We start from the raw sequence: 20,407 nt of genomic DNA, 5'->3' as shown, positions 1-20,407 counted from the left end.
TGATCAACTAAAACATGATTTGATTGAGCATATTTGGACAAACTTTGGACATCTTCCGGATAATGAAGTTTGATTTTAAAATTTCTATGAGTTGAATAAAATGTTTGTTTTGGTTTTGATGTTTTTATGTTATATTTTTAATGTTATTAATTTCTAAATTGTATGTTTTTGTATTTTCTTTCTTTAAATAATTAATCTTTAAACTTTCAAAATAATATTATTTTATTTGGGGGACCAAACCCAAATACACACCAATGCTCCTACTAAAAATAAGAAACCCTCAAAATATTAGTATTAAATGTGGGGGACCAAAAAAAGTCCCACACCATTGTGGATGGTCTAAGCATTATATACACCTTAGTTCTCAGATTCGAGAAGGGATCTATACAATTTTTCCAATTATTCATATTTTTTTTTCCTCAAATTCCAATTATTCATGTATTAGGTCTAAATAGTAACACAAAACTGTACAAATATTTTAGTGAGTTAAAAAACGATATATAAATGGTTAAAAACAAGATAACATATAAAGTAGCGGATGAAAAGATAAAGCATATTATTTTATTTTTGATATGGTATTTGTAATTGGTTACAACAAAGTATACCTCACCATATACATGATTACGTACCAAACACAACCATTATAATTTATAATACTCATATCCGCCATCGCATCCTTTTAGCCTTCCATCTATCTGCTATCTTGGTCGGCAATGAGATATCAAATGCATCATTTTCAAGGAAATTGAGATAAAGTAAGAACTTGTAAACGGCATTTCAGACTGTAATTTGCCTTTCGAACCTCAAGTAAGATTAAAGAGATGATTGGTTAGAACTTAAAACTTGTAGTTTTATTTCAAACTTTTTAATGCTACAATTTTTTAAATCTAACTTTAACTGTTCTAAATTTATTTCACATTTCTAAATATTTTCATAGTACATATCTTTTTCTTGCTCTACGTATTATTTTATAAAGCCCACATAGCTTCTAGTTATTTACAGCCACAACACTTATTTAGAACACGAAGTCACTGCCAAAAAAACATCCACAATCCCGGCTGAAAAATCAAAACTAATCACCTCGGAAGCCACTTTTCTCATCAAATATGTCTCACCAATTCTTTTAAACATTAGGTTCATTATAATTATTCTTAAAAATATTCATAGATTTTTCATTATTTACAGGGGTCAGCTGACTCCATAATAGTACGGTGCTTCCGCCGACACGGATCTAGAAACATAGTGTAGTTTATGATTTGTTTGTTACTGGCCAGTTTCGTTAAAATTAATAATTGATATTAAAGATGATATAGAAAAATCATATGGATATATATATTTTTTTAAATGATATAGTGGTAAGCTTATACATATATGTAATATAGTTGACACGTGAATAAAAAAATAACATAAAATCCATGAACAAATAGCATATTATTTTACACAATAAAAAATATACTCCATCTATTTTACAAAAAGTGTCATTTTGACACATTTCACCCAAATTAAGAAAAGTTTGCATTATACATGTTTGTTCCTAAATTCAATGAAAAGCTTTGAGTTTAAAAGTAAAAAAAAAAAAAATTAGAATTAAAAAACACATTAGAAATGCAAAATGACATTCTTTGTGAAACAACATTTTTATCTAAAATAATATTTTTTGTGAAACAGAAGAAGTATTTACTTTTTATTTAAATCACGCATAATATACAATATACAGTATATTTTATTTTATTTACGCATTAATTATCATATTATCTGTACAAATCAATGAATTAAACATATGATTATTGAACAAATCACTCCGTAGATTTTAACGCAATGCATTTTTGTTTAGAACCTCCATATTAGTTGCATTGGTCGTTTAAAAGTTTAGAAAAAGTATGTTAATGGTTTGTACTTAGAAGCTTACTTTTTTGATTATTTGTTTCCTAAAATTTGCTAAATTTCTTCTTAAATGTGAATTGAATTCTATACAAAATTGTAATGTTAACGTTCCATTAGCGGGCACGTAACTTCTTAACATTTATTATTTACTTCTGAATTAATATATAGAGGATATCCATTATATATATGGCTTAATTCATTGGATATGAATTCAATACTATGCTGCTTACTTGAAAGAAAAAAAAAAGAGTTAAAAAGGTGAATTGATAAGGTTGACAAAGAAGTGAGTTCTAATAGTTGACCGAAAATAAATAAATTGTCATAAAAAAAACGTTGAAGAAAATGTAAAAAGCTGCAAAACCAAAATCCCATAAATGTTAAAAAAGTAAAAACCTCATCAAATCATTAATCATTGCTTAAATATATAATTAAATAAAAAATCATTAGGGTAATAAATTGATAAGAATTCTCTACAAATCTCCTCTTTGTCTTCCCATTGGGCAGGCACAGATTCTTAAAGAACAAAAACTCAGAAACTGAAATACCAAAAAATATCCACTGTTATTTTTCTGTAACTGAAAAATAGAAGAACCTAACCAAAAAGACACAAACCCAATTTGTCACTTACTGTTTTATTTCATAACCTTTTAATATACACTCTGTATAAAAATCTAAAAAAAAAATCACTGCAAAAAGGAAAAATATCTTATAAAAATGAGTGAAAACAAATACTATCCCATATAAAATATCACCATTTATATTCCTTCTTGGTTTATCTTTCTCCTTAACTCTCATTTCCTTCTTCTCCTCTCTCTCTTCCTATAGCTTTTTTTGTTTCTCTCTCTCTCTCGAACTGTAGAGAGAGAAAAGCCTCCATTTATTTTCTCTCTCTTTCATAAAACCCCATTTACACAGAACAGAGCCAAAAACACCACCGCCATTGTAATAAGAGAGGAGAGGAGAGGTTTAGGAAAAAAATGGAAGGTGTTACACCAAAGTTCGTGTTGCCGGAGACATTCGACGGCGTGAGGATGGAGATCACAGGCCAACTAGGCATGATCTGGGAGCTTGTGAAAGCACCAGTGATTGTTCCTCTTCTTCAGTTAGCCGTTTACATCTGTTTGGTAATGTCTGTCATGCTTTTGTGTGAGAGGGTTTACATGGGAATCGTCATCGTCCTCGTCAAGCTCTTCTGGAAAAAACCTGACAAACGTTACAAGTTCGATCCCATTCACGATGATGAAGAGCTTGGTAGCTCTAATTTCCCAGTCGTCCTCGTTCAAATCCCCATGTTCAACGAACGAGAGGTCCCTTTTCCTCTATCTCTCTCTCTGTTTTTTTTTCCTCTGTTTCTCCTCAAAAGTTTTATGATTTCGAGAAAAGTACCCTCAGATTTTACGGGAAATTAAACTTTACCCCACGTATTTCATATTCCTCCGCCGTTCCAAATCCCGAAACGGCGAGAGTCGTGACTCATATTTCTTTATTGTTCATTGAGATTTTTTTTGGGTTTTCTGGATAAACCCATAGTTTTGGGGGTTAATCTATAGTAACTTGTTAAAGTAGTGGACTAAAAGTGAAAGAGTTTGACAATAGACCCCCCCGTGATTTTTGCCGTGCAGGTTTATAAGCTATCAATAGGAGCGGCGTGTGGACTCTCTTGGCCGTCCGATCGTCTCGTGATTCAAGTGTTGGATGACTCAACAGATCCTACTGTTAAGGTTATTATTTCGTATAAAAAAAATTACTAAGTCCATTCACAAAAATATAGGGTGCTGCACTATTAGTATTAGTATTTTCCATAACTTTCTCTAATTAAATAAGATTTTTTAGCATCTTTGAATAAGATTAATTTACTTTCTTGAAAAAGAGAGGTAATATTTTCCGGTAGGTAAGAAAGAAAAGATTATGGAATCATTTGATTTTTTTTTTTTTTTTTTTTTTGTGATATGGTGGTGATTTAAATGAGATACTTAAAATGTGCAGCAAATGGTGGAAATGGAGTGCCAAAGATGGGCAAGTAAAGGAATCAATATTAGGTATCAAATAAGAGAGAATAGAGTTGGTTACAAGGCCGGTGCTTTAAAGGAAGGACTCAAACGTAGTTATGTCAAACATTGCGAATATGTTGTCATCTTCGACGCTGATTTTCAACCCGAACCGGACTTTCTCCGCCGTAGCATCCCTTTTCTCATCCACAACTCCAACATTGCCTTGGTTCAGGCTCGATGGCGGTTCGGTAATTACATTCTCCCTTTAACACTTAAAATATAGGAGTATCTTAAATTTGATAGTAATTGAAATAGCTTGTTCATTGATCTATAATAGAAAAAAAATGAGAAACTGACACTTGATAATGTTGTTGTTGTTGTTGTGCAAGTGTCATGGTCAAAATATTACTGAATCGGTGTCTTCTTTGTTTATGTTTTATGAAAAACTTTAATGTTGTTTTTAGATTCATTAAATGAAAGCTCGTGGTTTTGGTTTTGTAGCTAGCTACATTAGTGGTGTCGGTGGTATATGCTTTTCAATGTTCTTTTTTTAAAAAAAAATATGTATATAGGAAATAAAAATAATATTTTTATCGTCTTTTCCTTTTTCTTGCTTACATCTTTTTCCATATAATTCCACCTTTAGTTTTTGGCTTTTTGAAATGGTCTTTTCGTCAATTTTTGTATTTTTCTTTTGAGATATAATTATTGTTATCTCCTCTGTGTACATTGTCTGATTGAAGAAGTAGGGTTAGTTCTGTTTGTGTCGGCGGAGTAGCTGCACTAGTGTTAGTTGTAGTGTCTAAACCAGTTATAAAATACCACGTGTAAAAACAGGTGCGCTTTGTTTACATTAGAGTTTTAAGTACACCTCGCCGCACCGGATTTAAAAACTAGTACTACTAATTGTCAAATACACCGGGTCGGATTAGTTGCGGAATCCCGGGTCAACGGATAATTTTGCTGACGTCATGTCACGTTTCTTTTATCTGCTCCGTGATTTCGGATCCGTCGGTCAATGAACCGAATCGGTTAAAATTAAACCCGGTTTAAATGAATCGGATCGGGTTAAGAAGGAACTGTTGGTCTTTAGAAGTTGTCGGGTCTCTGATACCTTCCACGTGCTCTTTGCCTCACTTTAAATGCTCAAGTGTGAGACCCCATCTTTGTCAGTATTATGTAAAAGTATTATTATTAGTATACAGTGTGAGTATCGTAGTCTACTGTGGACTTTGCGTTTCTCTTGCCGACACTTGGTGTATATCATATAGTTTTTGTTTTTGTTTTGGTATTTCATTCTTTTATTTATTTAAAGCATGAGTCCAACTTAGTGAATTTAATAATAATTGAGAAAGCTATATGGATGAATATGATTGATTTATTAAAAGCTAAAAACAAAAGAGAAGGACGTTACTTCCTGATAGTGCCACATTTGGACGATTTTCTAAATTAAAATTGTATGTTTCTTGAGGACTAATGTTTTTAAATCTACTTTTTTTTTTGGCAGTGAATTCTGATGAATGCTTATTGACAAGGATGCAAGAAATGTCGTTGGACTACCATTTCACTGTTGAGCAAGAAGTCGGTTCATCAACTCATGCTTTTTTCGGCTTCAACGGTAAAAAAAATTATATAGTAGTAATTATTACTAAAAAAACATCATTTAATTGGATTAGAAAGTAAATATTAATTGTTCTGGTAGTATCATTAGAGTTTTAGGGGTGATGTAGTTGGTATGTTGTCCGACCAATTGAAGCACAGTATGTGGACCCTAAACCTTTTATTTTATTCTTATGTTTTTTATGATAAGTGTACAACTGTTACTAGAAAACTAAAGAATAAAATAAAGGAATCACATTAATCTATAAATAATCAATCATTAATTGATTGATTGAGGAGTGGTGGGGAATCTGAAATGTGAAGCAAGTAGGTGTTGTTTATATAAGTACTACTAATACTTAAATAGTTATATTGTCATTCCTTGTCTTATAAGTAAGATTTGCAAGCTTGAAGATTCTCTAATTAATTGGTTTTTAAAAATCATGTGTTCAATTTATTTAGTAGCTAGTGTAAGGGGACACATTCATTACAGTAGGACTTGTAGATGAAGCAAATGAAAGGCGATCTTAAATGTGTTTTTTGTCATTAAAAAGTTTATAGAAACTTTAAAGATCAAAATGTGGATATATATACTTAAAGCTTATCTAATGTTTATTTATTTTTTTTAAAAAAATTATAGGAACTGCCGGAATTTGGAGAATCGCGGCAATAAATGAAGCCGGCGGGTGGAAAGATAGGACCACCGTTGAAGATATGGATCTCGCTGTCCGAGCAAGTCTTCGCGGCTGGAAATTTCTCTACCTCGGTGACCTTCAGGTTTTTATTTATCTACTATTTAATTTTTCTGATATTTTTACATAAATACAAAAATTAAATATAGTTAATAGGCATAACATGTATAAGTAGTTGTTAGTGCACAAGGTACTTACAACTTCTCTGATTGATAGCTGATTCACACAAGTTATGTGTTATAATCATTTTACCTTTTTAAGAAGCAAAGATATTTTGTATTGACTTGTATAAAAATTGGTATACATCATAAATATGAGCCTTTTTAACTTTATTTTCTTGGTATTAGGTGAAAAGTGAGCTTCCAAGTACTTTTAGAGCCTTCCGTTTTCAGCAACATAGATGGTCTTGTGGACCTGCAAATCTCTTTAGGAAGATGGTTATGGAGATCATAAGAAACAAGGTAATGATAATAATAACAAGTTAATCACCTTTTTTTCTTCTGATTACGTAAAAAAAATATTCAGAGATTCTTTAATCTGATTTTATTAATTACTGACGTGGTGCAGAAAGTGAGATTCTGGAAGAAAGTGTATGTGATTTACAGCTTCTTCTTTGTGAGGAAAATCATTGCACATTGGGTCACCTTTTGCTTCTACTGCGTTGTTCTCCCTCTTACCATTCTTGTCCCTGAAGTTTATGTTCCGATTTGGGGTTCAGTTTATATCCCTTCCATCATCACTATCCTCAACTCTGTCGGTACTCCAAGGTGAATTGGATAGCTTGTATCTCAAGTCATTACATTTTTCTTTCTTCCTTGTTGAGTTGCCTGTGTGTCAATTAACTGCATTTGCTTCTGACTGAATCTCTGACATTTTGAATTTGTATTGTTCGAAAGGTCGATTCATTTGCTGTTCTATTGGATTCTGTTCGAGAATGTGATGTCGCTGCACCGGACAAAGGCTACTCTCATTGGTCTGTTTGAGGCAGGGAGGGCTAACGAATGGGTTGTGACTGCTAAGCTTGGAAGTGGTCAGAGCGCTAAAGGAAACACAAAAGGGCTCAAAAGGTTCCCAAGAATCTTCAAATTGCCTGATCGGTATGTATACTTTCTACAAAAAATTTAATATATTATTAGAGACTAATTAAGGATATACACTAAAATGATCCTATGAGTTTATTTTGTGTCTAAGATTGAATACATTGGAGCTTGGATTTGCGGCGTTCTTGTTCGTGTGTGGATGCTATGACTTTGTGCACGGGAAGAACAATTACTTCATCTACTTGTTTCTTCAGACATTGTCTTTCTTCATCAGCGGGCTTGGCTGGATTGGGACTTACGTCCAGTAGAGTTGTGTTCTTGTCAGGGAGAAAAAAAGAGAAGGTTTTAGTAATTTTCTTGGGAAAATAAAGACAATTTTTCATGGAAAATGACAAAAGGAAAATTGATAGGGAAATGGTTTTGGGCAGATAGATTGAGAGACAGAGTACTGGTAACAAGTAGGAGACTTTTATCAAAGACAAGGAAAGAGGAGAAGCTCCAACTCCAAAGTGTTCTTTTGATTTATTTTTAATGTTATGTGTTTTTATTTATTTATAAATATTTTAGTTATGGGATTTGTCATTCAGTAATTGTGAGATTTTTATTTTTTCTTCTTTGCTTTTTTTTTTCTTTTGGTTTTTTTGAAAGTGTTAGTTTTTGGTTTTGTTTTTTTTTTTATGGTTTAGAATTCAAGATTCTGCGTGAGTCACAAGTGTTCGACTGATGCAAGGGTTCAAAATCCCCTATTTGTCATCAACAATTATCCATTTTATAGTAATTAATTTACAATTACTGATTGTATTTACCACATTTGTACTAAGCATCACAATCATTATTTGCATTTAAATGTTTGATTGATAATTTTTGTCCATGACAGATTTTCTCTGACAGACTTACTTTGGCTGGCAGATTTATTTGAAGAGTGTTATGACAGATTTATTTTTAACGGCAAATTTTCTTTTCACGATAGACTTATTTATTAAGACACGACAGACTTTTATAATATTAGACAAACTTGTTATAATATGTGGCAGGTTTATTTTTCATTGTTGCAACAGATTTATTTTTTCGTTAAAAATCTGTCACATTATGACAAATTTTTTAAAGAAAAATAATTACTAGTTTGACGTTTAGTTCTAACAGATTTGTTTCAGGTTACGACAGCTTTTTAAGTTTAACGAAAAATCTGTCAATTGATAACAGACTTATTAGTTTTTAAAAAATTGCTAAACTGACCTACATTAAAACCATATGTTATGATAGATTTATTTAAGTTATGAAAGTTTTGTTTTTGGATATAAAAAATCTGTTGTTTGATAACAGATTTATTAGATATAACTACAGTGACAACAAGTTTTTAATGTTACGACAGATTTGCATATTTAATATAATGGTGACAGATTTGTATATTGGATATATACAGTTTCTAGGGCTCATATTTAGCCTAGATTTCACAGCTTTCCAGCAATTACTTGGCCAGGAAGTAACGTATATAACTCTTCGAGTTTAACTCTTATTGAAGCTCTTTCAGTTGCTACAGATTCTTGGCTTGTTGGAGATCACACCAGTCTCTTCAGCTTTCTGTACTAGTCTTAGCTCCGGCGTTGAAGAGCCCTAAAAGTTGGTTCCTCCACACTGCCTTTATCTCCAATTTCCTTTCACTTTCTTGTTCTTCTTCACTTCTATCCACTCCGACTTTGTTCTCCACCCCCATCGAGGCTTGCCACAGCCATGAAGTGACTAAACGGAGCCATTGGTGGTCGACCACCTCCTCAACAACTCGTTCTCTATATCCTCCCCACAACTCGCTCTCTCTCCCCTCCCGACATCTAGTTCTCTTTTCCGATAACAACACACAGCCACAACACAACAATGCTGGCTATAGAACTTAGATTGCTTCCCCTCTTTTCTCTTCTCGGATCTGTCTTGAATTGGCTCATCCACCTCTAAAGGAACTGGCCACAACCATAACGTGACTAATTAGACTCACCGTTGGTTTTCACCATCCCGCAACGTCTTGTTCCTCATCGTCTCTCTTACTATTATTTTTTTTCCTTATTTCATATTATCGATTTTCTGTTTTTTATTTACTTCTTTTCTATTTTTAATTTAAAAAAAATAACATTTTAAGGGCTTTTAGTCTTTTTACATAAAATTTGTGTTATTCTAGTAAAGGAATCGGATGGAATGTTAATCTAGTAATTAATTGTCAAATTTGTGTCAAATTGGTCTATTTTTCCCTATTCTTATTTTGTTCTCTTTGTATTTTCTATCTTTTAGTGTTACTTTTTTGAGTTTTCTTTTTAATCAATTCAAATTGTTTAATTGTGCCAAACTGTCAATGTTATTTATCTCGGTTAAAAAACCGGTTTTGTGTCACTAATCGAAAACTCATGTAACCAGCTTAGAGGAGAACTCAACAACCTCTAACTATTAAATTTCAAATAAACAATTTAAAATTTAAAAACCAACGGCTATGCTAAACAATTTATAGAATGCTTTTTTTTTTTTTTTTAGCGTGTGTAGTGTGTACTAAGGAGGTATGCAATTTCATAATTGTTTTGGTACAAATTGTGTACTAACGACTATGAAGAGTCTTTTTACCCATGTTTATAAAATTTGGTACAAATTGTTTAATCTCTAATTTACCGGTTAAGTTTATATTACACCGTAAAATGGTAAAAAAAAGAAAAAAACAAAATCCCAAAACCAAACTGAGGTGACCCTTCAAATCCCAAAATTTGACGGTGATTGTGTCTACCGTCGGATCTTCCGAAACACAAAACCCTAAACTAGTCTCTGGCTTCATCTACTTGGCTACTCTCAGGATTGTGATGACTTGTTTCTGAAATTGGTGCTAATACTTTGAGTATTTCGAGGTTGTCTCTGGGAATCTTCGATTTTGTGCGAGCAAAAATCTGATGGAAGAAGAATTTTTGAGATATTTGAAAGCGAAACGCCGTGAATGGCCGCCGTCAAGGTACATTAGTGGAAGAGAGGATCTGATAAGCAAATTGCCTGATTCTTTGATACTTCAGATACTTTTGTATCTTCCGACGACAAAAGAAGCTGTTAGGACCAGTGTTTTGTCCACTAGGTGGAAAAGTCTCTGGCTTTTGATTCCCAATTTGGATTTGGACTCTTCCAAGTTCCCAGATTACAATGCTTTTGTGGGTTTTATGGACAAGTTCCTAGATTTCTCAAGGGAACACAAGTCATGCTTGCACAAGCTTAAGCTTTGTATTCACAAGGGTGAGAGTGATCAGTCTTGTGTCACTCGTTGGTTAGACTTTGTGGTTAGGCGTAAACTTAAGCATCTTGATGTTGAGTGTCTTGTGAACCGTAAGTTTCTAGAGGAGATGCCGTTAAGTCTTTATGTATGTGACACGCTGGTGTATCTAAGACTCCATCGAGTATCGTTGGGTGAGTTTGAGTCTGTGTCTTTGACTAGTCTAAAGACTATGCGTTTAGAAGAGAATGTGTATGCTAATGATGTGGTTCTAGAGTCACTTATCTCGTCTTGCCCTGTTCTCCAAGATTTGAGCATTCTTAGAATGGTAAAAGATAACGTAAAGGTTTTACGTGTGCGGTCTCAAACGTTAACCAGTCTTCGTGTAGACTTTCATTTTGGTGAAGGTGATGACTACGATGATTTTGATAAGAAAGTCTCAGGGGTTTTTATTGATGCCCCAAGACTCGAGTATTTGAAATTCGAAGATGATTTATCCAACAGTAAAATCATTACAAATTCTGGTTCCTTAGCCAAGGTCAATCTTGTTTATGTCTTTAATGAGTCTGATTGTGCTGATGTGGCTGACTTACCAAAGCGAAATATGGTCCGTACTTTTCTTACCAGTATCTCCGGAGTTAGGGATATGAAGATGGCTGACGGTTTTGTGGAGGTATACATGTATCTTTGTATCTAGCTAGTGTTCTTTCATGAAGTTTAGTTTTCGCTCACTCAACTTTGTTTTTTTTGTTTTGTTTTGGTGAGCAGTTTCTCTATTATAACATAGTCTTCGACCCACTGCCCCATTTTTGCAACCTTTCGTGTCTAAAAGCGGAGTTTTCTTTACATTATCTGGAGATTCTGCCAACTGTTCTTGAGAGTTGTCCCCATCTAAAATCACTCGTCTTGGTGTTGGTAATGACTGACTTGCACAACCCTATAACTTTTTACCCACTTACTTAGAAAGAATGTGTTATCTTATACACATTCCTGTTTTGTTTGTTTGGAATGTTGTGCTTATGTAGGAATTTGATCCGTCGAGAGAGGATGTGCAAATAAGTTTCTCATCTGTACCTCGGTGTTTAGTTTCATCACTCGAGTTTGTAGAGATAAAATACTTCAACGGAGGGCCTGCTAAAATGGAAGTAGCAAGGTACTTTGTAGAAAACTCAAGAGTCCTCAAAAAACTTGTTCTGCATTTGAGGTGTTCCTCGCACCAGGAAGGATTTTACATGCTAAAGGACCTCCTTGAATTACCCAGAGGATCTAGCACATGTCGAATCATAGTTTGTTGACGGTCTATGATCAGATCAAGAGTAGCATTCCCAGCTAGTTACTTGAACTGGACTTGAATTTTGTATTTTATTTTGTGGCACACTATTATCATGTCTTTGGAATCTTTTGGCTACTAATTCTGGATGATATTTGAGAGTTTTGTGTGGCTTTTGCCTTCTCTTAAGCCATCTCTGCATCATCATCATCATCAAGAATACCATGCCAATTTTACTACTTGTCTTGTTTGGAAGTAGACCTTTAGACTAGTTTGTTCAACAAAACTAGTATTCTGATTTTGTTGATTTTTGAATGATAAACAAACATCTCGCGCGATAAAAAATTTATTTTAGATGATTCATTCTTGGGAATGAATCTTACGGGTAGCGAGAGTTCTGGTGCTACATGCCTCACAGATCTTTTTATTCACCTTTTTAGATAAAGTCAGAGAAACCTTAATCGAGGAAACGATTATGTTGTTATTCACTCTGTTTCTCTGGCTTAACATTTTTCTAACCTGGTCCAAGTTTGTATTGTTATGCAGATCTTGTGTTGTGTGTGTCTGAAAGTGAAAGAAAACAATGAACGAAAGAGGAGTAAGAGGTCTTAGAATTGGGGATGAAGATAGGATAAGTTTCTTGTCGGATCATTTGCTGTGTAAGATACTATCTGATCTTTCTACAAAGGACTTGTCACTTGTGTTTTGTCCAAGCGATGGAAAAGTCTCTGGCTTTCACTTTCAGTTCCTGGGTTGGATTTGGACATTTTAGACTTAGACTTCTCTTAAGGAATTTGTGAGCTTTTTGGAAAAGTACTTAGACTTGTCTTAAGGAATCATGCATCTAGACAAGTTCGAACTTGCTTTTGTGAGAAACATGCGTGATCTTACATGACGCAGTTGATCCATATGCGTAGAGTCCAACATTTGGAACTTTTATGTCGCTGGAGTCTTTTGGTTGGGATGCTGATGCACCTAAGCGTTTACACCTGTGAGACTCTGGTGTCCTTCAAAGTTCAAACTCTTTAATGTGTCATTGGCAGATTTTGAGTATGTTTCTCTACCTCGTCTCTTTGGATGTGTCATTGGAGGAGTAGATAAACATTTAAATGTTCTCTCTCTCTCTCTCTCTTTGGATTTCGGATCATCTATCACTACATGAAATATGAACCGCTGCCCCAGTTTCTTTACATAACCCGGTTCCATGTGAACTCCTATAAAATATGATTTGGAAATGTTGGCATGTTACCAAACTTTCTTGAGAGCTGTCCAAATCTCAACTCCCTCGTCTTGGTGATGATCATTTGGCTTAATTAAACGTGTGTTACCTTATTGATTAGTTACAACATCAACATGATTAAGAGAATAACCTTATTCTCCTACTTCTTGAATTGATTTATATGCAGGACCTGATACGGAATTAAAACAGGAATGAACGCATTATGCTCTCACCATCTCTCCGATTTAAAGGTAAGACAAGTCAGTAGTTTCTTGAGCGGTCCTGAGAACTACGTTACGTTCAATATGTGGTGTGGGCCTATATAAGGCCTAAGAAATAAAATAAAATAAAAACATGTTTCATGATTTAACCTAAATCGAAATTCTTGCTCGATAACCAAAGTTTTAACGTGTCTTCGTCAGTTGAGCCAACTTCATCCGTGTCTCACCTTAACCCTAAAATCCATTACTTAGGTTTGCAGTCGAAGTTGTCACTGCGGTTCAATGTTGCGAGTGAATATGATGGAGGAAAGCGAAGCTAGAGAGGATTTGATAAGCAATTTATCCGACTCTTTGTTATCTGAGATAATCTCGTATCTTCCGACGACAAAGGATATTGTGAGGACTAGTGTTCTGTCCAAGAGGTGGAAAAGTGTGTGGCTTTCGACTCCCAGGTTGCACTTAAACTCATTCGATTTCTAAGATTTTAATGCCTTTTTGAGTTTTATGGACAAGTTCCTAGATTTCTCTAGAGAACATAAGTCGGGTTTGAACAGCCTCAAGCTAAGTATTGAAGAGGATCCGGAAGATGAGTCTTGTATCACGCGTTTGATAAAATTCGTGGCTATGCCTCAACTTAAGCATCTTGATGTCGATCGTCTTTTTCTGAAGCGTGAGTCTTTTCAATCGATGCCACTACTAAGCCTTAATATATGTGAGAAACTCCTTTACTTAAGACTCCGTCGCGTTTATCTAGATAGTTTTGTGGTGGCTTCTTCATTACCCTGTCTCAAGACTATGCGTTTAGATTATTGTCTCTATTCCAATGAGGCGAGTCTAGAGTCATTTATCTCATCTTTCCCTGTTCTTGAAGATTTGACCATTCTCAGAAGTTTAGATGATAATATAACGGGTTTACGAGTGCACTCTCAGACATTAACAAGCTTCACTATAAAAATGGTTGGGTTTCATGATGATGATGATGATGATGATGATGATGATGATGATGATGATGATGATAATATTAGAGATAAAGAAAACATAAGGCTTTTGATTGATGCGCCTAGACTCAAATATTTGAGTTTCGTAGGTTATGATTATGAGGGTGAGACCATAATCAATTCTGGTTCCTTAACCAAGGTCAGTATTATTGGTAAATTTCATGTGAAGGATGATGAAGTAGCCCGTAACTTTTTCACCAGTATCTTCTCGATAGCTAGGGATATGAAGATCTCTGTCAAGCCTTTCTCGGTAATATATACCTATATTTATAATGCTCTTACACGAATTTTTTGTTCTCCAATATTCTGATCTCCTTTTTTTTTTTTGTTTGTTTGGATGAGCAGTTCATGAACAAGTTTGTGCCATTACCACAATTTTGCAACTTGTCCTGTTTGGATATAGAGCTTTATTCATTCTACCTGAAAAAGCTGCTAACGTTTCTTGAAAGCTTTCCGAATCTTAAATCCTTAATCTTGGTAGGTAATTATGACCCTAGAGTTTTACGTACAGTTTATAAGAAAATAAGAAATGCATGTGTTAAGTGTTATCAAGTAATTCATATTGATGTTAGTGCTTGTTACTGCAGCGTTTAATTTGGTACCATGGGAGAGAAATAAGACATTCATCATCTCTTCCCAAGTGTCTGTTGTCATCGCTTGATTTTGTAGAGGTGAAAAGCACATACGCGTCATATGATTATGTCACAATGGAAGTAGCAAAGTTCTTCGTAGCGAACTCAGTAGTCCTCAAGAAAGTTATTTTGTCTTTCCGGTCTTCCTTGCGAAAACAAGATTCCACCGTTGTAAGTGATATCCTTGCATGGCCAAGGCGATCTAGCTCATGTAAAATCGTAATTAGATAATTGTTGAAAATAACTTTCCAGTCTTTTTATATATGATCAGACTTTGTTGGATTTTGTGAGCGTTGGACATGTCTTAATTGATAACGTTTGAGGATTTCAAAACTGTTTTATGTGGTATTCTTGATTCTTGATTCTTGAATATACGGAAATAACCTGTTTGGGGCAGTCAAAAAGTGTTATAATCTTATTAGTCAAAAGTTGTTTGGGTGCAGTCACTAGAAAACACACAAATCATTAGCCAGCTACAAAAACTAACTCCTTTCTTAGATTCATCATCGTTATCACACTCGTCTTCCTTGTCAGATTCAGGCTTCACTTCTGTAGGCTTAGCCTTTGGCTTTGAATCAGCCTTGACAACATTCGAAGCAGCAGCTCCAGCATTTCCTGAAATATTTTGAAGTAAAATAACATTGGAGACCTCAACCCCTCCGTTCTAACCAGACCAACCATAAGAAATTCATGGCAATTAAGACAGACATGAGTAAAACTTCTGATAGGGTGGAATGGAATTTCCTAAGAGCTTGGATGGAAAAATGGGATTTGATCAAAAATGGGTGGGTTAATAATGCAATGCATTACTTCCGTCTCCTACCGCATTTTGATTAATGGGGAACCCAAAGGACGGATTAGGCCAACACGAGGGATTAGTCAAGGGGACCCGATCTCCCCGTATCTATTTATACTTTGTACAAAGGCCCTAATCGAAGTATCTCGAACGCAAGCCCGCGGGTTTCCCACTTACTTTTTGCAGACGGTAGTTTATTCTTTTGTAAAGCTTATCCTCAGCAATGCAAGGAAATTATCGATATAGTCCGCTTTTACGGCGAGGCGTCCGGACAAGAAATCAACTTCTCTAAATCTTCCATCATGTTTGGAACCAAGGTCCCGTCCCATGTACGACAAGAGATCAAATCTATTGTTGGAATAACAGAAGAAGGAGGAATGGGTACATACTTGGGTCTCCCTGAGAAATTCATAGGTCAAAAGCACAAGTCTTTTCATTCGTAAGGGATAGACTCCATAAGAGGGTGAACTTATGGACATCAAAATCCCTATCCAAGGGAGGCAAGGAAGTATGATAAAATCAGTGGCACAAGCAATTCCGTCATATATAATGTCGTGTTTTCTCTTACCAAAAGCTATATGTTCAAAACTAACTAGTGCGATTGCTGATTTTTGGTGGAGCAATAGAGCAGATAGTAGAGGACTACACTGGATCTCATGGGAGAAGATGTGTACTCAACTTTCTGAAGGTGGGGTAGGCTTCCGAAAACTAGAAGAATTTAATCTTGATCTTTTGGCAAAGCAACTATGGAGGTTGCTGAGATATCCAGATCCCTCCTTAGTCGAGTTCTCAAAGGGAGACACTTTCGATACTGCAGTCTATTAGAGATACAAGTATCCAATCGACCTTCATATGGTTGGAGGAGCATGTTGGCGGCAAAACATGTTCTCTCGTACGGAATCCGTAAGACCATAAGCTCATGGTTCAAAACGTGCATCTGGACTGAACCGTGCATCCCATATACTCCAGTGCGGCCGCCACAAGGATTAAATACTGAGAGAAATCCCTTGATATGTGTTAGCACCTTGATCGACTTCAATACAAAAATGTGGAAACTGGAGCGTCTTCGGGAAATTTCCCCCCCGAAAGAAATTACCCTTATTATGGGAATCAAACCGAGCTTACATGCCTCGAGGGATGGTTAATCTTGGACCTTTACAAAGTCTGGGAATTATACCGTTAAGTCTGGGTACGAAGCCGTGAGAGCTATCTCTCGTCCTGTTTGCGACCTCCCTTTTCAGGAGCCAAGTGTTACAACACTTAAGGCGCAAGCATGGAAGTTAAACATCACGAAAGCGTAAGCATTTGTGTGGAAATCTGTGACTAGGTGCTTGGCTACATGTCAACGCCTGCATTAACGCCATATTGGTAGAGTTAAAGATTGTCCTAGATTTGGAGCGGAGGAGGAAACTATAAATCATATGCTATTTGAATGCACCCCCCAGCACGTCAAGTATGGGCCTTATCGACAATCCCTTCCCATCCTATGGTGTTCTATTCATCTTCCCTATATAGCAACTTCGATTTTCTATATGGGCGTGGTAGAGACTTTGGTGCAATTGATCAAAACTTGAGGACGTTCCCTTGGATGATGTAGTACATTTGGAAGACAAGAAACAAGAAAGTTTTTGAAAATATATCCGAGTCTCCGCAAGATACTCTGGAGAAAGCCATCCAAGAAGAAGAAGTTTGGAGAAGAGCAAACAATAGAGCTATACCATCAGGGTTAGTAGAAGCGGGCATATCGACTCAAATCCCACAAGATTGTCTTGTATGTTTTATAGACGGATCTTGGCATGCAGAGGCGGATAGGAGTGGATACGGCTGGATTGCTTCTTTCGGTGCTAGATTCTTGCACATGGGGCTTAAAGGTTCGCATAGAAGCCTATCCCCCTTACATGCGGAGTTAGACACCATTGTTTGGGCTATGGAGTGCCTTCTGGCCTTGAACTTAGATAAAGCTCTCTTTGCTATGGATTATTTAGACCTAATAACGATGACGTCTAATATTGAAGATTGGCCGACCTTTTCATCATAATTGAATAATTTTATTCATTTCAGAGATAGATTTGCTAACTTTAGTATTAGATATATTCCTCGAGAAGATAATATCTGTGCTGATAAACTTGCGAAATGTGCAAGAGCACGTACGTGGTTTCTTTTTTTCATATGTAAGCTCGTTGGAACCTAATTGGTTCTCTCTCGAAGAAAATCATCTTCTATAACTTAATATATGGGGTTGATTGTCAAAAAAAAAAATAAACATTGGAGATTATTTTCCCTTTTAGGATAGTTTTGTATAGGGAATTTTTAGGTATATTTTTACCCGAACCGGTTCATTTTTTCATTAACTTCAAATCCTCTGCAGTCAACTCTCATCACTAGTCTAGATTTTTATTTTATTTTCCATACAAAGCCTTTGTGAAAGATGCATTTCCTAAGAAGAGATAATATAGGTAGACTCATTGTAGCGAATATGTGAGGATGGAGACAACGGCGAGGCTATTGGTTTCATCTGCAGCGACGAATCGACGCTGTTTTGAGTATTGGTATGTCAAATGAATAGGAAAATAGTTGAATGGTGGTATCTATATGAAATGCAAAGCGTTTGTTTTAATATAGCGGAATAATTGAATCATGGTTCACATGTTTCTTTTGTGATGCAGATAACTTGTCTTGAATGTTTTTTTCCAAAAGAGAAATCAAATGAGCAACCAAGGAGCAATTCGTAGACATGGAGTAGATAGGATAAGCGGCTTACCAGATCATTTGCTAAGTCATATACTCTCTAATCTTCCTACAAAGAAAGTTGTTACAACTAGCATTTTTTCCAAAAGATGGAGAAATCTCTGGCGTGCAATGCCTTTCTTGGATATAGACCTTGGTGATTTCAAAGGTGATGTCGCTACCTTTGTCAGTTTCGCCTCTTCGTTTCTTGCAAACTCTAATGAGCGATGCTTAGACAAGCTCAAGCTCTCTTTCGAGAGGGAAGATGTTTATCTGTCATCCCCAGTCTTGTTGTGGGTCCAAGAAGTAGTTAAGCGTGAAATCCGACATCTTGAAGTCATCTTTCCTTCGGTTGATTCGGTTGATATGATGATTAACCTTTACTTATGTGAGACTTTGGTTTCATTGAAACTTCAGAACGTGTGGCTGCAATGTTTCGAGTTTGTGTCTTTGCCTAATCTCAAGGTGATGCATCTTGAAGAGAATTTATATGATTGTAATGATACTATGAAGAACTTGATTTCATCTTGCCCCGTTCTTGAAGATCTAACTGTTGTTAGATTGGTAGCTGAAGTCATGGCGACAGTTTTACAGGTGAGCTCCCAGTCACTAAATAGTCTCAATCTTCTTGTTGATCGTGCCAATCCTGATGACACAGACGATTGGAAGGTCATCATTGATGCTCCTCGGCTCACCTATCTGAGTCTACATGATCATCAGTCAGCTGGTTTTGTGATAAGCAAAATGGATTCATCCGCAAAGGTAGAAATCAACGTCGCTTTTAATGTGGAAGATATTAAGAATATAGAAGATATTAAGAATATAGATAACTCATACGAGAGAAGCGCTGTCCGTAAATTACTTACCCCGCTCTCAAGCGTAAGGGACATGACTTTAAGCGGAACAACTTTGAAGGTATAAACATATACTCTCTCCGTTTCAAAATTCAAAGTATATGATGTTTTAGAGAAATTAGTTTGTTTCACAATATAAAATGTTTTCAAGTCTCTATGCAACTTTTATATTAATTTAATAATTTTTATTATGCAATATTATTTATGATTGGTTGAACTTTCAGATTAGTTATAATAATTTCTATTATATATATATATATATATATATATATATATTATTTTTGAATGTGTCTCTTTGGATGAGAATATAAAAAATTGTGTTTTGCAGATCATGCGTCACTACATGAAGCACGAATGCATGCCTCAGTTTCGTAACATGAAGCGGTTATATGTGAACTTATATACATGTGATCTGGAAATCTTGCCAGGCGTTCTTGAGTGCTGTCCAAACCTCAAATCCCTTGTCGTGGTAATGATTTTGCTTTTAAAAACCATATATTTTTGTAATATGTTTCACTTTCACCGTTATAAAAAGATGTTATTTAACATATGCAGAAGCTGAAAAAGGTAATGGAAAGAGAGGAAATCAGTTTCTCATCAGTGCCAAAGTGTTTGCAATCAAGCCTCAAGTATGTTGAGATTAAAAGAATCAAGTATGGAAATGGAGTTGAGATGAAACTATCAAAATATTTCCTTGAGAATTCGCTGGTCCTCGACAAGTTTACGCTACGCAGACGTTTTCTTAGCAAGGAACAAGAGTCTCTCGTTGTTAAGGAACTCAAGGCATTCAAGAAAGGTTCTAGTGCTGCTCAAGTCAACGTTGTTGTACTTTGAAGATGATGTTTTGTTGGAGAGACGTTTCGATTTTATTATATTTCTAAAACTACAATTTGGTTTCATTTGTGAAAACCTTTGTTCGGTTGGGATGGTATCCGTATCTGGTTTTGAATTTTCTTTTTCTTAAAAACTGATTTAGTAATCAAAATTTATTTCAACTATATGTTGCCCTAATTTTGGATTTGGTTCTGTTTTCGTTCGTAGTATTTACCATTTAATTTGGGTGTTTTATCAGTAATTGACAGGGAAAAAACTCATGTAATGATGTGTCATGGGAAAGAGAAAAGGGCATAGGAGGAGCTGGTTGGGTATTGGGGAATTGGAATGGTACTATTCTGCTTCATAGTAGAAGGAACTTTGGTTTGGTTTCAACAGAGTGTGAAGCAGAACTGGTAGGGTAGCTCTGGGCTAGGTCCTG

The 20,407-nt window shown here is 35.4% G+C and overlaps 3 protein-coding genes and 2 pseudogenes across 4 annotated transcripts; all 5 read left to right on the top strand.

Moving 5' to 3' along the window:
- Nucleotides 1-2,622: 2,622 nt before the first annotated feature.
- Nucleotides 2,623-7,998, top strand: LOC104770610 (glucomannan 4-beta-mannosyltransferase 2). The gene is made up of 10 exons (XM_087505928.1): nucleotides 2,623-3,191; nucleotides 3,507-3,605; nucleotides 3,871-4,123; nucleotides 5,383-5,493; nucleotides 6,115-6,251; nucleotides 6,514-6,627; nucleotides 6,734-6,933; nucleotides 7,063-7,263; nucleotides 7,358-7,548; nucleotides 7,635-7,998. Exons 1-9 carry the CDS (start codon nucleotides 2,862-2,864, stop codon nucleotides 7,512-7,514), a joined length of 1,602 nt encoding a protein of 533 aa, XP_087362054.1. The 5' UTR covers nucleotides 2,623-2,861; the 3' UTR covers nucleotides 7,515-7,548; nucleotides 7,635-7,998.
- Nucleotides 7,999-9,969: 1,971 nt separating this feature from the next.
- Nucleotides 9,970-11,879, top strand: LOC104772456 (FBD-associated F-box protein At5g22730-like). The gene is made up of 3 exons (XM_019241855.2): nucleotides 9,970-11,108; nucleotides 11,204-11,350; nucleotides 11,461-11,879. The coding sequence occupies exons 1-3, from the start codon at nucleotides 10,128-10,130 to the stop codon at nucleotides 11,728-11,730; spliced, it is 1,398 nt and encodes a 465-aa protein (XP_019097400.1). The 5' UTR covers nucleotides 9,970-10,127; the 3' UTR covers nucleotides 11,731-11,879.
- Nucleotides 11,880-13,348: 1,469 nt separating this feature from the next.
- Nucleotides 13,349-15,006, top strand: LOC109131177 (putative FBD-associated F-box protein At5g22720 pseudogene; annotated as a pseudogene). Its single transcript, XR_015592247.1, has 3 exons — nucleotides 13,349-14,393; nucleotides 14,489-14,620; nucleotides 14,731-15,006. The product of XR_015592247.1 is annotated as a putative FBD-associated F-box protein At5g22720 pseudogene (transcript).
- A 1,431-nt stretch (nucleotides 15,007-16,437) lies between these two features.
- Nucleotides 16,438-17,609, top strand: LOC147918744 (uncharacterized; annotated as a pseudogene).
- Nucleotides 17,610-17,983: 374 nt separating this feature from the next.
- LOC104770609 (F-box/FBD/LRR-repeat protein At5g22660-like) lies at nucleotides 17,984-20,147 on the top strand. Its single transcript, XM_087506636.1, has 4 exons — nucleotides 17,984-18,120; nucleotides 18,238-19,213; nucleotides 19,481-19,621; nucleotides 19,708-20,147. Exons 2-4 carry the CDS (start codon nucleotides 18,278-18,280, stop codon nucleotides 19,984-19,986), a joined length of 1,356 nt encoding a protein of 451 aa, XP_087362762.1. The 5' UTR covers nucleotides 17,984-18,120; nucleotides 18,238-18,277; the 3' UTR covers nucleotides 19,987-20,147.
- Nucleotides 20,148-20,407: the final 260 nt, after the last annotated feature.

Source organism: Camelina sativa, chromosome 20, assembly GCF_030686135.1.
Source record: "Camelina sativa cultivar CO46 ecotype springtype chromosome 20, ASM3068613v1".
Taxonomy (NCBI): Eukaryota; Viridiplantae; Streptophyta; class Magnoliopsida; order Brassicales; family Brassicaceae; genus Camelina; species Camelina sativa.
This window is presented reverse-complemented; position numbering and strand designations above follow the sequence as displayed.